Source organism: Bombyx mandarina, chromosome 26 (assembly GCF_030267445.1).
Source record: "Bombyx mandarina strain Sakado chromosome 26, ASM3026744v2".
Classification (NCBI taxonomy): domain Eukaryota; kingdom Metazoa; phylum Arthropoda; class Insecta; order Lepidoptera; family Bombycidae; genus Bombyx; species Bombyx mandarina.
Genome location: NC_143232.1, coordinates 7,108,062 through 7,126,183, shown reverse-complemented (window position 1 = coordinate 7,126,183; position 18,122 = coordinate 7,108,062). Strand labels below are relative to the sequence as shown.

Sequence of the window (18,122 nt, the reverse complement as noted above, 5' to 3'; positions counted from 1 at the left end):
TTTAAATCAAATCTAATAGAAAATTGATCTTTGTAAAATCGTTAATAATAAAACATTTTTATTATAATATCATTACACAGTGTTGACACAATGAAACTACCGTTTATTTCTGTAGTTTGATATTTATTTATCTATATATTAATACGTGAAGCAAACTTTGTACCCCTTTTGATGGAAATTGCGAAGACGGAGGAGTATGAAATTTCCCGCACTTATAGAGAACTAGCGACCCACCCTCGCTTCGCTTCGGAAGCTGTAATTTATTATTGATTTCTCCACTATTTAATGGATGTTATTATACATGTAAACCTTCCTCTTCAATCACTCTATCTATAAAAAAAACCGCATCAAAATCCGTTGCGTAGTTTTAAAGATTCAAGCATACATAGGCACAGATATAGGGACAGAGAAAGCAACTTTGTACTATGTAGAGTATATGTATAGAGAAGGAGTGCAGAATGTTAATTTATTTTTTTAAAATTATGCGTAAAAAATACATTAAATCATTAAAAAAAAAACATTATACACACTACCATGCATTGGACACAAACACGCAGATTTACTCTTTTGTTTATTGATAAAATCTGTGATCAAATTGAGAATAGATTAACTAATATTGTTTGAATTTAATAATATTTGTCTATAGTGTGGCCTTGGTGAAATCTGTGATTAAAGAAATAAAGTCTTTGACTGACTGACTTAAACTAGCTGACCCGGCAAACTTCGTAGTGCCCCAATCGATAAATAAAAGACCTAAACTTTTGTATAAAATAAACTTAAAACAAACAAAAGGAATCCGTCTGACGGGGGACACATCAAAGGAAAAACAAAATTGTTATTTTGATTTAATTCCGAGCATTTTTATATTTATCTACCTTTTAAACCTTCCCTGGACTTCCAATAAATAATTCAAGACCAAAATTAGCCAAATCAGTCAAGCCGTTCTCGAGTTTTAGCGAGACTAACGAACAGCAATTCATTTTTATATATAGAGATTAATAATTATAGTCGAATTTCGATTACTGGACGACCACTAGTAATAATTAAAGATTATTACCAAATTATGACCACGAAAACTATTATTTATTTAAAGCTTAAATTTCCCAAAAAATTATTAAAATAACTTCTTGGCTTCAAATATCATCAGCCCTCTCCTATTCATGTGTGACTTTTTTATTAAGCAGCAGACGGGCCAATGAGCTCACGGTCAATTTGATGTTAGGTGGTTACCGGAACCTACACATAACACAACGTAGATTACGCCACCCAGTTTGAGACTAGTCCTATGACTCAATACTTAGGTGTATGTGATTACGCAGATTACAATCATTGAGGGTTTGATTTTTATTACACGATGTTATTTCTTCAGTGTGGAAGTCAATCGTGAACATTAGTCAAGTACGTGTTTTATTAGAAAAATTGTTACCCGCCTGCGGGATTCGAACACCGGTGCTACATACGAATGCACCGGACGTCTTATCCTTTAAGCCAAGAGTGAGCAAGCAATCTTTTTAATCAATGGGTCAATTTAAATTTAATTTTTAACTCTTAATAATAATTTACGAAACATTATTTCTTTATTAAAAACAAACACGAAAAGAACAGAAAAACGAATTAATGTGAGAAAGACGATAAAATAAATTCAATTTTAGAAATGCTTGCCGTCCGCGCGCTATGAGCAAGGATGAGTCCTTGCATTATGACTTCCGTCTTGGTACGAAACTAATTCCCTGACGAACGGGCAATAGGTAACTTTAGCTTTAATTTCAAACAACAGTCATGTCCAACAAATCTATACTAATATATAAATCTACAGTGGTTTTTACGGATGTTCCGTTATAACTACTGAACCATAATCCGATTGACTTGAGTCTTCGTATCCATGTAGAAAATACATGTACTTAATGGATAGGCTAATATTTATATGAGTGTTGGACTCCCTAATAATAATGACAATAAATAATAATGTTAATTTTAAATGCCCAGCGAAGCGGGCGAGTACGGCTTGTAATCTATAATCTATATATATAAAAATGAATTGCTGTTCGTTAGTCTCGCTAAAACTCGAGAACGGCTGGACCGATTTGGCTAATTTTGGTCTTGAATTTTATTTGTGGAAGTCCAGAGAAGGTTTAAAACGTAGATAAATACGAAAATTCTCGGAATTAAATAAAAATAAAAATTTTGTTTTAACTTTGATGTCTCCGTCGTCGGACGGATTCCTTTTGTTTATTTTAAGTTTATTTTATACAAAAGTTCTTTTATTTGTCGATTGAGGCGCTACGAAGTCTGCCGGGTCAGCTAGTAAATAAATAAAATTGAAGTGTCTATTTGTAATATTGAAATAACCGCTTTTTACTACATACATGCTTAAAAATATAAAATATATACGGTACATACACCAAAATAACATTTTTTACAATTTTTGTCTGTCTGTTTGTTCCGGCTAATCTCTGGAACGGCTGGACTGATTTTGACGGGACTTTCACTGATAGGTAGCTGATGATATAAGAAGTAACTTAGGCTACTTCTTTTAGACTAGCTTCGCCCCGCGGCGTCACCCGCTGTACGACAATAACCGCGGGTAACATCGCGGGACTCAACTAGTCATTACTATACCTATACACCATAAAGTCGTTTGTGCAATACAAAAATTCCATTAATGTTTCCATTAAAAAGTCAATATAAATTGGATAACATTAAATCCCGATGTATTACCGTGAAATTGTGTTCACGTATCAACAACGTTTTTACATTTTATTTACACGATATGAATTGGGAAAATCGCTTGCTTTTGATAACAGGGAAAATTTATTTGTTTTTGAACGAAGTTTCCAGAAAGTTCTATGTTTTTATTTTATGTATTATCCACTAAGGGCACACATCGAACTCCTATGTGTTTTAGCAGTTAAATAGTCGGGAGTTCTAGTTTGAAGGCTGGGGCGGCCGCTGTAAAAACTGAAACTTAGAACTCATGTCTTAACGTGGGTGGCGATATCAGCGTCCTTGGTATATCTATGGGCTTTATTAACAACTTTTTATTTATTTATTTTTATTGCTTAGATGGGTAGACGAGCTCACAGCCCACCTCCTGTTAAGTGGTTAGCAGAGCCCATAGACATCTACAACGTAAATGCCGCCACCCACCTTGAGATATGAGTTCTAAGGTCTCCGTATAGTTACAACGGCTGCCCCGTCCTTCAAACCGAAGCGCATTGCTTCACGGCAGAAATAGGTACGGTGGTGGTACCTACCCGTGGACCTCACAAGAGGTCCTACCACTAGTTCGTTTTTTATTTTATTCGCTTTTTACGACACGATACTGACATTTCATTGTGAAAATGAATGTTTCTTGGTATATAGTCGACCGTGTATTTGTACCTATCATCCGTCGAGCTGTAGGCAAGTGGTGTCGTTAAATAGCTAAACCAGTCATTATGAAGCGATACGCTAAGGCTAGCACTCGACAGGGCTCAAGCAAACACGGCGTGATTTATTTTAAAAACGTCCGTTAAAATATTTATTACCTTTAAATATAAGTTCGAGGGTTATGAGCGAGACAATAAAGGTGGTCATTTTAAGTGTGTTGTTAGCCGATCTTAATGGATGTTGCGCGTTGGTTATTTGTTTCTTTGTTGGTTCAAAAGCGAGGTGTGTGACTGTTGTTTTTGTTGCTATGACAACGGCATAGGCTTTGTCATTTTAATGATGAAACTTAATCGTTTTGCGCTTGCTTAAGTGTTGCGCGAAATTTCAATGTATACGAATGATTTGTTGTTAAACGAATGTGATATAAGCGACAGAATAACGGAGCGATATTACTTCTTATTCTCAATCACTCTTGATACATTGTAATCGTCATGTAGTGTTGGAGTGGAAAAACTGTACTCTCTAAAATCAATTAAACTATTTTTACATTTTAATCTAGAGCGGTGTTTCGCAAAGAGGAGCCCACGCCCCACAAGGGGACAATTTGATAATTAAGAGGGGCAATCGCACTAAATTAATACAGAAAATCGGTATTAAAATTTAACTACTAAAGCATATCATTTGCGTTTCTTAAGTGAACAAATAAATTTTTTAATGTTTAAAATTATGTATGGGGAGCATACAAATTTTAGGAATGTTACAATAGGGCATGGCACAAAAACGGTTGGGAAACACTGATCTAGAGGTTTGTGCTGGTCAGTAGTCCGTGACCACGAAAACTGTAAAATATTTAAGATTAAACCAAAAAGTAACCCTGATTACGTCTGCAACTAGCGAAAATCGAAGTAAATACAATCTATTGTCGTAGTTTTTTTGGCAATGCTAAATACAAGTAAAACTAATAAAACTGAATGAACAAAAAAAAAAACACATTTTTTTTTCGACAAATTCGATACATCGTTCGCGCCATTACACAGCTCACGGATCGTTTCACAAAATGGCTGACGGATTTCGGGCGGGAAACACGCGCTTTGTGTGCGCAGCTCCAAAAATGTTTCCACAAAAGGAATTTCCTCTGAAATATGGATGAGGGGGGAGTTATGAATAGTTTTTATTGGCTCCTTCCTTCAACCCTTTATTGTGCGTTGATGTTCCGTGAAATAACAATAAAAGATGACTTAGTTCTGTTTTTTTTTTGTGTTAGCTAGTTTGTTTATGTATCAATAATGCGCTTCTTCGATTGTCATTTAGATTTACAAAAGTCGAAATAATAATATCTATAATAATAACTATAAACTAAATATCTATAAACATTATTCCAAACATAAATTAAGTACAAAAAATAAATGAAAATGATAACAAAAATAACGAGGCTTGGAAACGGTTACCGGCTCAGCAATGCCTAACAGTAACGAAACAGTCGGTACTGCGGCGCTGATCTGCCGCCGGCACCTGCGGAGTGACGCGCACACCAGTATCAGACCGACCAATACACAACATTGTAAAATATATTAAAAAATAAAAAGAACATGAATAAAAAAAAAATATTATGAAAAGGACAACAAAATGACATTATTATCTTTTTTTTTTTTTAAGAGATTTTATGACCTGGTAACTGAGACCTTTAAGTCATGTCTTATTTTTAATTTATATTCATACTTTTATGAAAAATGATAATATGGAGTGAAACGAAATGAAATGAAGATGATTAATTTGAGATATTAATCTATTGGGATGAAATGACATGATATGGGATGAAACATAATCTTAGTAAAATGGTGGTCATTTACTAAGATTTTTTCAGTGGACTTTTTGGAGGATCCCGAGAAGTTACGTCCAGAGGCTTTGTTTCATTTTCCCACGTTTGTGCACTTTCACAGATATTAAATAGTTAATAAACCACCATTATTACACATTTAAACCCGAAGAAACACTAAATAGACAAAATAAAACAAATCACACAACTTCACTCCTCGCGTTCCCGCCAAAAAGTCACATTATTATCTGTGAAATTTGGTCACAGATTATATACAGTCCAAGTATACTTTTTATTGGAGGTTAAAATACTTTTTAAATAAAACGATGTAGATAAATTTCGTTTATTGTTATCACGTCTGGCATTGTTTTTTTTTTAATATAAATGTGGCAAAGAAATATCGGTAGATTTAGTATGCTTTTTTTTTCTATTGATCGCTATCAAAGATAATCTTTCATACTGCTCTCTTGTTTGCAGGTAAAAGTCTGGTTCCAAAACAGAAGAACGAAGCACAAACGTATGCAGCAAGAGGAAGAAGCAAAGAGTGGCAAGTCCGGTTCTTCCTCTAAACCCGAAGACGGAAGCCAACTGAATAACTCCTACGAGGAAGACGAGGAGCTCATCGACATGGACATGGACGAACTAAGTGAGAGTGAGAATGAGACGTAGGAGTGCAGTGATATTGTAAATAGAACTAGAATTTAGTATTTATTTTTAGCGTCTTAATCCAATCGGTGGATAGTTTAAGAGGTTCCCTTTGCTCAAATTATGAGCTGTTAAAAAATACACGTCAATTTTTTTTTCGTAGGTATTCAATTGTAAGTAAGTTCTAATATCTTCAGTTTCTTTGTTTTTAACAGTTTTAGAACGTTCCTTTTCATTCATAATAATTAATTACATCTATTTTTGAACTGAAGTAGGTTAACATGATATTGTGTTTTCAATTTCACAATAATTTGTTTCTTTGGAAACTGTAAGCAACGGCTTGGCAGTGTCACTGGTATTGCTAAAGGTGACCATTCATGTAGATCGTATGCTCTTTTTACAAAGGAAATTAAGAAAAAATCACATCACAATATATTATCTGTGAAAATACAAATTGAAAAATTTGACTTAAATGAGATTACAAAACATGATTGTTCTTTTAAGTAAGAAAGTATTTCCTATGAATGGCTTGCTTCTACCGTTACTCACTACATAAATATTTAGTCCTTTAATCGATCTCCCAGAATCACTTCAGTAATTCACTTATTAAATCTAATAATCTCAAAACTCCAAAGTGAAGCTAAATAAAAATACTTCAAATTTTATTGTAGTTCATTTCAAAACGAGCTCCCCAAAAACCACCAGAAACTAATTGGAATCGCTTTTACAACTTCAAATAAAGCCAAGGCAGTAAAAAAAAATTGAAAAAAAAGTCGATAATTTATCTAAATTTAAAAACGACTAAACATTAACAGCATTCAAAATGGCGCCTGGTTCCTCGTTAGCGCTTCACGGTTTATTAGATAACGAAATTGCCTTTATTATAATAGTTTTGAGGTTAAATTAATTAAAAATTATTCTTTTTCGACCATCCCCTCGGGCGATGGAGCTATAATTAGACATTTTAGATTTGAAATACCGATACGCAGCGAGGTTTTCAAGCGGGCTGTCAAATAGAAAGGAACGCGTATATACAGCGGTCCGTTGTCAGAGCGAGAAAGGTATGTCGGAGGCCTGTTATTAAGAGATGAATTCAAAAAGGTATCTCCGGTTAGAATCGCGTCGGGTAATTGCCGTGGACGTAACCAAATTGTTTTAATACGGACGATTGTTCTTTAAGACTATTTGTCTACGGGTTTGTGGTGTTTTAGATAAGGATCTTGAATTTCAATGCTTTCTTTGAAGCGCTCGATACCATTGTTATCTTTTTTTTGACACTGGTAATGCGTGACTTTTTCGTTGTGGCAACATTCGTTTGTTGATATTTGTGAACAAGTCAAACTCGTCACATCAATTTTAAAAGGCATCAATAACGACATTATGTAATTAAGATAAGAAAACGATCTAATTTTTAAAATTTCGGTTAGTTGAGTTACTCCCCCAGTCATTGACAATGACAATAAATTATCAATAGACTGCCACATGTTTGCTTTCGCGGATATATTCCGAGGCACAACAGATATATACCTCTTGTCTAATTACAAAAAAAAGCAACGCATTCCGACCACAACACATTAAAAGCAGACTCCTTTGATTCATGCCAATTAAACACAAAGCTCTGGAAACAAAACAAAGCCTAAAGCTCCGAGCTTAAGGGCATAAAACGCCCGTGTAATGAGGTCAATTATATGGTTTTTTTTTTACGACTCAAACAATGGTTTACCTCATAATGGGACACAGAACATAACCGAATGACACGGTGAGCGCAAACATAAATTAAATGATTAATGGCGTATATAATTAAAAAGTTGAATCGTGTAATAGGAAATGTTTTGTTAATCTTTTATGGCTGACGATAGCGAACCCAAAGCGCAATGTACAGAATACATCAATAACATTGTTATGTAGGTATAGGCAAGGAATAAACTATGAAGATATTGATTGCTTCGCTATTATGAAAAGATGTCTAACTTGAGGACTTGCTAACATTTAACCCACAGACACGGCCCACTGAGTTTTTTTTATTGCTTAGATGGTTGGACGAGCTTGTGTTAAGTGGTTACTGGAGCCTATAGACATTTACAACGTAAATGCGCCACCCACCTTGAGATATAAGTTCCAAGTTCTCAGTATAGTTACAACGGCTACCCCACTCTAAACACCCCGAAACGGATTACTGCTTCACGGTAGAAATAGGCAGGATAGTGATACCTACCCGTGCGGACTCATAAGAGGTCCTACCACCAGTAAATTCAGTAGTTTCTCATCGGATCTTCTCAGTGGGTCGCGTTTCTGATCCGGTGATAGATACGACGAGGCACTGCTCTTAGTAGGGCTAGTGTTAGCAAATTCTCTCAGGTTGAGCCCGTGAGCTCATCTACCCGACCGCGCGTAGCTGTAATAGCCTTTTAGGCTACCCGCAAATAGGTAGGAGAAAAAAAGAAAGCTAAGATTAGCCCTAGCAAGAGCGGTGCTTCGCTCAATCTACTACCGGATAGGAATTACCACTAATCTTTGTAAGACGGCTGACAACAAATAACGTGGTTTATTTACGCTAAGGATAGACTGGCTAGGGTAATATATATCTACTACTAGCTGACCCGGCAGACTTCGTAGTGCCTCAATCGATAAATAAAAGACCTAAACTTTTGTATAAAGTAAACTTAAAACAAACAAAAGGAATCCGTCCGACGGGGGACACGTCAAACGAAAAACAAAATTGTTATTTTTATACCATTCTAAGCATTTTCATATTTATCTACCTTTTAAACCTTCTCTGGACTTCGACAAATAACTTAAGATCAAAATTAGCCAAATCGGTCCAGCAGTTCTCGAGTTTTGGCGAGACTAACGAACAGCAATTCATTTTTATATAATATGTAGATAGATAGGATTATTTTTCTTACGGTCCCATTTCGCGCTGAAGGTATTTGTTGTTCAGATTGAGCGTAATTTGGAGATTTAGCAAACAAAAAATGTTTCAGGAGATCTGTTGGACTAGCCCGTCGAGGTTTTTGGAGCAGTACCTATTTCTTATTAAGCATTCGATAAGTTCGAAAAGATTTAGTAACTAGTAATCTTTATAACACTCTGATCGAGTGTACGGATAGAGCCAATTTCCATTTTGAACTAAAGTTAGCTGATTAAAAACGCTTTTACGGTTTTAATATCGCATTTTTTACTGTAGTCATATTATTTCCCATGTTTGGAATACTTTACAGTTTTCCTAGTCACGTTCGGTCGTCTGTGAAACTGTAAAGTTTTATTATATAACCGATTTTTTATGGTGTTTTCGGAAGAACATATTTATAGATTTATTATACTTTACTAGGTCGTCGGTCCATCTAGTAGGTGGCCGTCCCACACTGCGCTTGCCAGTACGTGGTCGCCACTCCAGGATCTTTTTGCCCCATCGTTGGATGCAGGTGGCAATGGACCGGTCACACTGGAAATCTATTGGAGAGGCCTATGTTCAGCAGTGGACGGCGATAGGCTGAAATGATGATTATACTTTTGTTCCATGAACTTCCTGCAAAGTGATCATTGATAAAGGCTATTGTGATAATGGTAATGCTACAAGAAAATATCTATGATTTCGATCTTAAAATGAATATCGTTCTCATTATATCTTTTCATCGACGTCAATTGAAATTTTGGCAAGGACGGAGAGTTCTATAGTACTAACTAACAAAGTCTTAAATACGACGTTTGATAGCAGTAACACTGAATTTATTCACAGCGACTTATGTTGTGAGCTACACGAATTTTTAGCGCTAGATTTTCAAAGTTCATAATTTTTTCTTTTATTGCTTAGATGGGTGGACGAGCTCACAGCCCACCTGGTGTTAAGTGGTTACTGGAGCCCATAGACATCTACAACGTAAATGCGCCACCCACCTTGAGACATAAGTTCTAAGGTCTCAATATCAATATACTCAAAGTATCAATATCTTTATACCTTTAAATAATCTGAATCTCGGAAACGGCTCCAACGATTTTCATAAAATTTAGTATACAGGGGATTTCGGGGGCGATAAATCGATCTAGCTACGATTTATTTTCAGAAAATGTTGTTTTATTCGTGTTTTCAATAATCAACTCTTCCTGACATCTATTGGCGAATAATAATACTATTTTTCTTAATTGAGGGCAACTAACCGCTTTAAAGACACAACAGATGGCGTTATAAAAAAAAAAAAAACCAAACAAAGCTCGGTCATCATCTAGTACTTAGTTATCGAAGCCTTATCTCTGGCCTGCTTCAATAAATTAATAATGTCGCATAATCGGAGACTTAAAAATCAATCACGGAGCGATTAATTAAAATGTATCGAGAGAATGCATCGTAAATTGCCGTACAAGGCCGCTAATCGGGACGGCTAATCGATAATTTATTAACGATTACCCGATTAATCGATTCCAAAATGGTAATTAAATATTTTTTCAAATAGCTTTTCCTATTTCTGCTGTGAAATTCGGTTTTACGCCGCGATTTCGCTCTTTGTTAATTTTTCTATTGATTTTTTTTGTTTGTTTGACGCAAGAATTCTTGGTTGGTTGTCTGGTAGCTCTTTGTATGAACATCTGTGTACATTTGTGCAGACAAAATGATTATTTTAAGTTAGATAAATAAAGTATTTCATTCGGTTTTACGTAAATATCAAACACAATTATTTAATTTCGCGTCTCCTATATTTATTTTATTATTACCAACCTCTCGTAATACTTTAGAAATATTTTTTGTACTATAAAGACGCCAGTTACCGAATTATATAAATGTCGTTGTGGAATAATGAAAATAAGATAAATGCAATTTTAATTATTTCTCTAAAACTAGAGGTACCGCAGTAGTCGAAATTCAACTATAATTACTTGGAATTGTAAGTTTGTACACTATTATGATTCTATTTTATACTTCTATAATCACAAATTTCGCCAAGACAACACTATAAAAAATATTAACAAAGATAAACAATATTTAATCTATTCTCAATATGACAACAGACGTCAAGAACAAAAGTTTGACAATAAATGGCATGCATGCGTGTGTGCGTCAAATACATGGTATGTAGTGTGTGTAATGTTTTCTTTATTGATTTAATGTATATTTTATGCATTAATTTAAAAAAATATTAGCATTGTGCACTTCTTCTCTATATCCTCTGCAAGTGTGGAAAATTTCATACTCCTCCGTCCGCGCAATTTTCGTAAAAAGGGATACAAAGCTTTTGCTTCACGTATTAATATATAGATAATCTATTACTTTTCTCCAACTAATATTTTTCTAATTTCAATTTGTCTGACCTATCAAACCATTATTTAGTTGGATTATAATAAATAGCGCACTGTTTATTCTTTATTGTACCCACAGTTAATACAATACAATAATTGCGAAAAGTTATAAAATGGCGAGCTTAACTCAACAACTGAGCTATCTACCAGCTAACCGTTCTTAAAGAGGGAGAGCTTTACATAATTTAATTTAATAATGTGTTTATAATATCTAAGGCCATTTTCATACGAACGCTAGTTCCACAAGTTTTGTAATATAACACAATCAATAAATTCACAAAGCTTGACTCTTCGTACATACGTACTAATATCTTTCAAATTTATTTTATCAATGGTATGTCCTTCACTTTAATGCGCATTCAAATACTTAAAAAATCGAACACAATGCCACGAAACAGAACTCCGTTGCGAAACAGGAAAACAAAAAAAAAAGAAACGAAAACCGAAAAAATGTTACCAGCAATAAAAAGTTCACTTACGCTTTCATAATATGAACATTAATTTCTCGTTTCAACGTCATTCGGTTCGAAACATGATTTTAATCGATTCGTATGAAATCGATACTCGGGCTCGTAAATCATGCTTAAACAAAGGCAGGAAACGCGAATTACAAATTACCCTTATAATAGAGCGTTAAGGTAAAACCACTACTGGAATTACAGCACAGTCCCGGAACGAACTCATCAAGCTCACAAAGCTAAAGAATTTCCCTGCGACGGACTTTGAATGTAGGCCAAGTCATTTGTTTTAGAAACTCTGGGCTATAGGATTTAGAGAGGGGGCAATAAAGAGGAGAACCTAAAAAAAAATTTTTTATTATTATTTTTTTATTGCCTTTGTAGGTAGACTTTCTATACTTGATTGTGAGTAGTTACCGTTGCTCATGGTCGTCAGCAATGCCAGGGGTTCTAGCCGCTGCCTACCATAACTTGAGAGCTCATCTGACTTAAAGAGGCGTGCTAACAAATATTCACAAGGTTTTTTTTTTGTTCCTACCTAAGCTGATAGCCTTGAGAGGCTATTTCAGCGTAACCTTAACTAGTAGGTGAGCTCACGGGGCTCATGCCTGACGACGTTGCTAACACGAACCCTAGCAAGAGCTGTGTTTCGCAGAATCTACCACCGGATCGGAAACGCGACCCACTGAGAAGATCCGGCGAAAAACTCAGTGGGCTGTGTCCTGTGGGTTAATTTACTGAACGATGACCGGGTTCATAAGAGAAGTCCAGCTGTAGTTCATATATCGAATTTGACATCATCTACCGCAAAATTATAGTAAGTTAAACATCAGCAATTTTAACAATGCTGTTTTTCATGATTTTTAATTTGTATATTCACTGGTAATGACGAAAAGTATGTTAATAACTCAACTTAAGTATTCAGTATTATTTAAAAAGGTTAAACAGTTTGGCTGATTAATATCGGGTATAATTTACCAATTAAAAAAAATAGGAAAAAAACTTTATTTTAAAAAAATATTCCAGGCCCCCTTGGGTTTCAAAATGAGTAAATTAAAAATCAAAACTATTCAATTCAAAGTAAGTGTATTTTAAGTTTAGTGTTTCGTGGGTCATTTGTCAGATATTGTTGATGTGACGTCAGAGGTTCAAATCGAAATTTCTTCAAAAAAAAAAACACGTAATTTTCAAGTCAACCGAAAATTATGAATAAATATAATAATAAAAAATAATAATTTAAATATTAAAATGCCCATCTCGAATGATAAAAAGTAAGGAGTGTATATTAATAAGTTTAGTTTAGTCTTTAATTTATATTGAAAAGTGGAACCTGTTTGTTTGTAAAAATTAATATAAGGTACTTAACTATCATATTATATGCGTCGAAAATATTTTACGGAAAATGAAATTTATTTATTACATAATTCGTATTTAATTAAGATACGTGGTGGCGTCGCGTATTGTATATTTATATTGTTGTAATTAATGGCTTTATGTTTTCTGGGACAATATTCTTATGAAACAGTAATTCCCCCTATAGCACGGTAGATTGGTTCCGCGTTATAGGAAACGCGTTGTAGGAGTACTCTCGCATAACGCGCTCGTATGACCCCATATAACGCGATATGTACAAATATAATATTTAAACAAATATAATACAAGATGTCATTGGGAAGTTTGTGCCCTTAAGTCACCACGCTGGGCATGCGGGTTGGCTACTAGGAAGTTTAACGTCGTACCCAGGACGAAGTACCAGGGAAGTCGTTGGATGCGGAAGGCGGAGGACCGCATTATGTGGAAGGCATTGGGGAAGGCCTATGTCCCGCAGTGGGCAGATAAAGGCTGATGATGATGATGATGATGATGAATAAAAGATGACCAATGCTTTTACGATTAAAAGAACTAGAAAAACAAAATTGAATAAATTAAATAAATTCAATTTTATAACAACACAATTGACACAATGTGAAAAGGTACGCGAAATTAATTATGAATTGTACAGATCATTATTATTGTGTATATCATCACAAAAGTACAGAAATATAACGTGTGAAATTCTCGCGTTATATGGGGGAATACTCGTGTTATAGTAGAGACGTGTAATATGAAAATGCGTTATAAGAATACCGTGTTATAAGGGGAATTATTGTACTTATAACGCGAAGCAAGTCGCATAGTTTCGTCTGCAACATACGGTAACCATATTATTTTAATTATATTATTACAATCACATCCGCGTCGGTTCAGACAAGTTTCCCTGTTGCTTTTTAAGTCGAGCATTAAAAGAGGATGAACGGCCGGTTTCTAGCAAAATGCAGAATCTAATATAAAATCTGTGCATATTTCTATCCCATACATGACGGTATCTAGCCCAATCTGGGTATGAGCGTAATCTGATTTGGGCTAGGACTTCAATCTTGCGTTTTATACTCAACTAATTAAATGCTATTACTATCAACGATAAAAGAGACTTGCTAGTTTTTTTCTTTTTTTATTGCTTAGATGGGTGGACGAGCTCACAGCGCGCCTGGTGTTAAGTGGTTACCGGAATCCATAGACATCTATCTACAACGTAAATGCCGCCACCCACCTTGAGATATGAGTTCTAAGGTCTCCGTATAATTACAACGGCTGCCCCGCCCTTCAAACCGAAACACATTACTGCTTCACGGCAGAAATAGGTGGGGTGGTGGTACCTATCCGTGCGGACTCACAAGAGGTCCTACCACCAATAATTACGCAAATTATAATTTTGCGGATTAGATTTTTTTTACACGATGTTATTCCTTCACCGTGGAAGTCAATCGTGAACATTTGTTAAGTACGTATTTGATTAGAAAAATTGGTACCCGCCTGCGGGATACGAAAACCGGCGCATCGCTAGATACGAATGCACCGGACGTCTTATCCTTTAGGCCACCTTCAGACGGTTCGTCCTTGGATATTAAAAAAGGCTATTAATTTTGATATTTGTCGATGAACCGAATATTATTGTGAATTTACTCTGTATATTACACGTGTTAATGACATGTCTGATGCTAAGTGTAAGTCTACTTAGTGAATTTGTGAACGCCTGTCAGAAACAGATAATCAATTAAACTTACAGATTTATCAAATTTGTAGACAAAAGTATGTATAATATAAAATGTTCCTTGTATCGTGAGTAGAATGCCATAGGTGAATGTAAATATAAGTTTATAATAAATATATGGTAAATATATATGTGAACTTTAAGCATTGATGTAAATTGCTTTTACTTTTCGTTTTTTTTTAAATGTAAATATTTGCGTGTTAATTATGTTGTCGTGTGTCACTCGATTTGGTAATGTATTGTGTAATAGAAGATAAATAGATTATATACTTTATTGTTACAATATTTATGTACTAAACACATGACAGCCGCATCTTATATTATTGACAATGTCATAATTATATTTTTTAATTTGTAGACACGATATTGCTAATATTGAACGTAATTCTGGAAAAAAAAAAAAACTGAAATCAAAACCAAAGTCGATGAAAAATATGAGCGGTCAATGTCATTTATGAAGTTTTCATTGAATTTACAACTGCATGAGGATATTTGAGAGGTATTTATTCATCAAAATAAGACATTTTCAAAAGCTATTTGACAATTTTAACGTAAATAATGATAAAAATCGAATGTATGGAGGGTAGATGTTTGGAAAACACTCTTTTTGTATTAACAAGTGTCCTTTAAAAAGCAAGCAGATACGGCGGCACCACCGTAGCTAGTGGTGCTATTTCAAAGATGGCGGCAAAGGTTATGTTAATAAATTGTTCACTCCATTAAAACCGCCACATCTTTATCACGGCACTCACCACGCTGCGTGGTTTAGTTGGGTTATTGGACAGCTTTTCCAATTTGTCTCCCATATGAGGACAAGATTACAATAAAAGTTATTTTAATAAAATGTAAGCTCCGTTAAAACAGCTACATTTTTATCACGCCACTTACTACGCTGCGTGGTTTAGTTGGGCTATTGTACAGCTTTTCCAACTTGTCTCCCATATGAGGACAGAATTGCAGAAAAAGTTATTTTAATAAATTGTAAACCCCGTTAAAACAGCTACATTTTTATCACGGCACATACTACGCTGCGTGGTTTAGTTGGGTTATTGGACAGCTTTTCCAACTTGTCTCCCATATGAGACGGTTCTATATACTATCTATCCTCCATGCTCAAGTATATAAAGCGATTGTGAGATCTATAGCCGCCAGCGCTATCTGAAACGCATTTGACGATAAATACCTAGACTTACCCACTGCGTTAATAGTAGATAAATAATTGCTAAACGGATTCTAAGTGTCGACCGTCAATGTCATTGTCAAGCTGCATTCTAAAACAGACAGTGTAGACTGTGCAGGATTTAAACACTTGTGTAGCGGAAAATTCTGTTTTCGTGTTAAATCTTTTATTATATCGAGGGGTAAAAGGAAATTTTTGCAACTTTACATGAGAGACATATAATTTAATTTTGTAAAAAAAATTATCATAACAAAAAAAACTTCCTCGACTTTTCGAATGACGTAAAACTTAATTGAAGTTTAATTACAATCATCGAATTGTTGTTAATAATACCTAATAAAAAAGCACCTTTAATTACAAAGACAAATGTTGTGTATTATGTCAAATGTCACTTAAACCAAATATCCTGTCACTCCCTCGATATAATATAGTAACTTCTGAAGTCTAGAGGAGATATTATTAAAGAGCTTTCACTGTTGAAACTCTTATTTATTTATTGTATACAGAGAAGCCTGCAAACTATCTGAAGCATTTCAAACTGTAAATAAATAAAAAGATGCGAGAACTCAGTATAGTATTTGAAACTTATTCTCAACTATATTTCGAAAATAGTCTCTTTACATACTCTCCCTCAACTCTCGGAAGCTGTATTATATGTGAAACCTTCGAGATGTAAACGGTAAATAATATAATTTTGAATAAATTATATAAAAAAAAACACACACACATGATTTTTATTTTACCAAATTTCCGGAACAGTCTTTGATAATCTGCAGATAATACAAAGATTGTAAATAATAAAATTGCAAGTGACGGAATTATATCCGATTCTTTTTTTCTATAGGCACCTTTTTTTTTTTATTGCCTTTCTAGGCAGACGAGCATACGGCCCACCTGATGGTGAGTGGTTACCGTCGCCCATGGACTTCAGCAATGCCAAGGGCAGAGCCAAGCCGCTGCCTACCGCTTAATACTCTCCACAAGCCTCGTTTGAAGAAGGACATGTCATAGCGCTCGGGAAACACCGTGGAGGGGAGCTCATTCCATAGCCGGATGGTACGTGGCAAAAAAGATCTCTGGAAACGCACTGTGGATGACCGCAGTGGCTCCAGGTAGTATGGATGAACTCTACTCCGGTGGCGGGCGGTGCGATGGTAAAAACGAGACGTTGGTATCATCTCGAACAATTCCTCAGAGCACTCCCCATGGAACATGCGGTACAAAATACAGAGGGAACCGAAGTCCCTCCGCAGACCCAGAGGCTCCAAACGAACGCACCTATTACAATACCTGTGAATGCCAGACTTCCACTATATCGGTTTTAATATTGTCTCTCACCAGCGCATTGGACTTCTGTCTTGCCCGTTACCAGAAGCTGTTCTAAACTATCACCTCTCTTTCTGGTAATGTGTCCAAAGAATATAACATTATAATATTGTGTAAGAGAGTCGAATTCATAACATTTACTCTTACTGGTGGTAGGACCTCTTGTGAATCCGCGCGGGTAGGTACCACCGCCCAGCCGATTTCTGCCGTGAAGCAGTAATGCGTTTCGGTTTGAAGGGTGGGGAAGCCGTTGTAACTATACTGAGACCTTAGAACTAACATCTCAAGGTGGGTGGCGCATTTACGTTGTGGATGTCTATGGGCTCCAGTAACCACTTAACAGCAGGTGGGCTGTGAGCTCGTCCACCCATCTAAGCCATAAAAAAAATATTAAGATTCTTTGTAATGAACAGCGTTAGAGAGAGGTCGTGTACCCGTAGAAATGGTGGTTTATCATAAAAAGTTTCTCTAATCTGTTTCTAGGTAGCCACTCATACGTTTTGGTGTGGCGTGTGAGACAATCACTAGTGCTATATTATTGTCACCGATATCTAAAAGCAAACTGGCTTATGAGCACATTTATCCTTCAATCGATCGGTCATTGTTGACCCACCTGTGGCCTTTTTTTGTGAATTGTAGCCACTTAGGGGACACAGTCTCGTGTCCAGGTGCTCGGACACTTGGTCACTCCATCCTTTTTGGATCGTCATCCAGCAAGACCATAGTGACAACGAAAATGCCGCCATCCACCTAGAGACGTGAATTCTGAGTCTTATAGTACAACGGCTGTCCCACCCTTGAAATCGGAAGGCATTACTGTCTCGCTGAGGAAACAGGGTGGTGGTCTCACAAGATGCTCTACCAGTAATAACTGATATAGTGTTCGATGCATCCACTTTCATCTGCATTAGCGAGTCACCCCCTTTTGCCGTTTTCTTTTCCTTT

The 18,122-nt window shown here is 35.6% G+C and overlaps 1 protein-coding gene across 1 annotated transcript in view; it reads left to right on the top strand.

Annotated features, from left to right (window-relative positions):
* The window catches only part of LOC114241492 (homeotic protein empty spiracles), an 80,618-nt gene extending 64,045 nt beyond the window's left edge, over positions 1-16,573 (top strand). The window contains exon 3 of the mRNA XM_028172329.2: positions 5,663-16,573. Coding sequence (XP_028028130.1) covers positions 5,663-5,854 — 192 coding nt within the window. The 3' untranslated portion in view covers positions 5,855-16,573. The remainder of the gene's footprint in view (positions 1-5,662) is intronic.
* Positions 16,574-18,122: the final 1,549 nt, after the last annotated feature.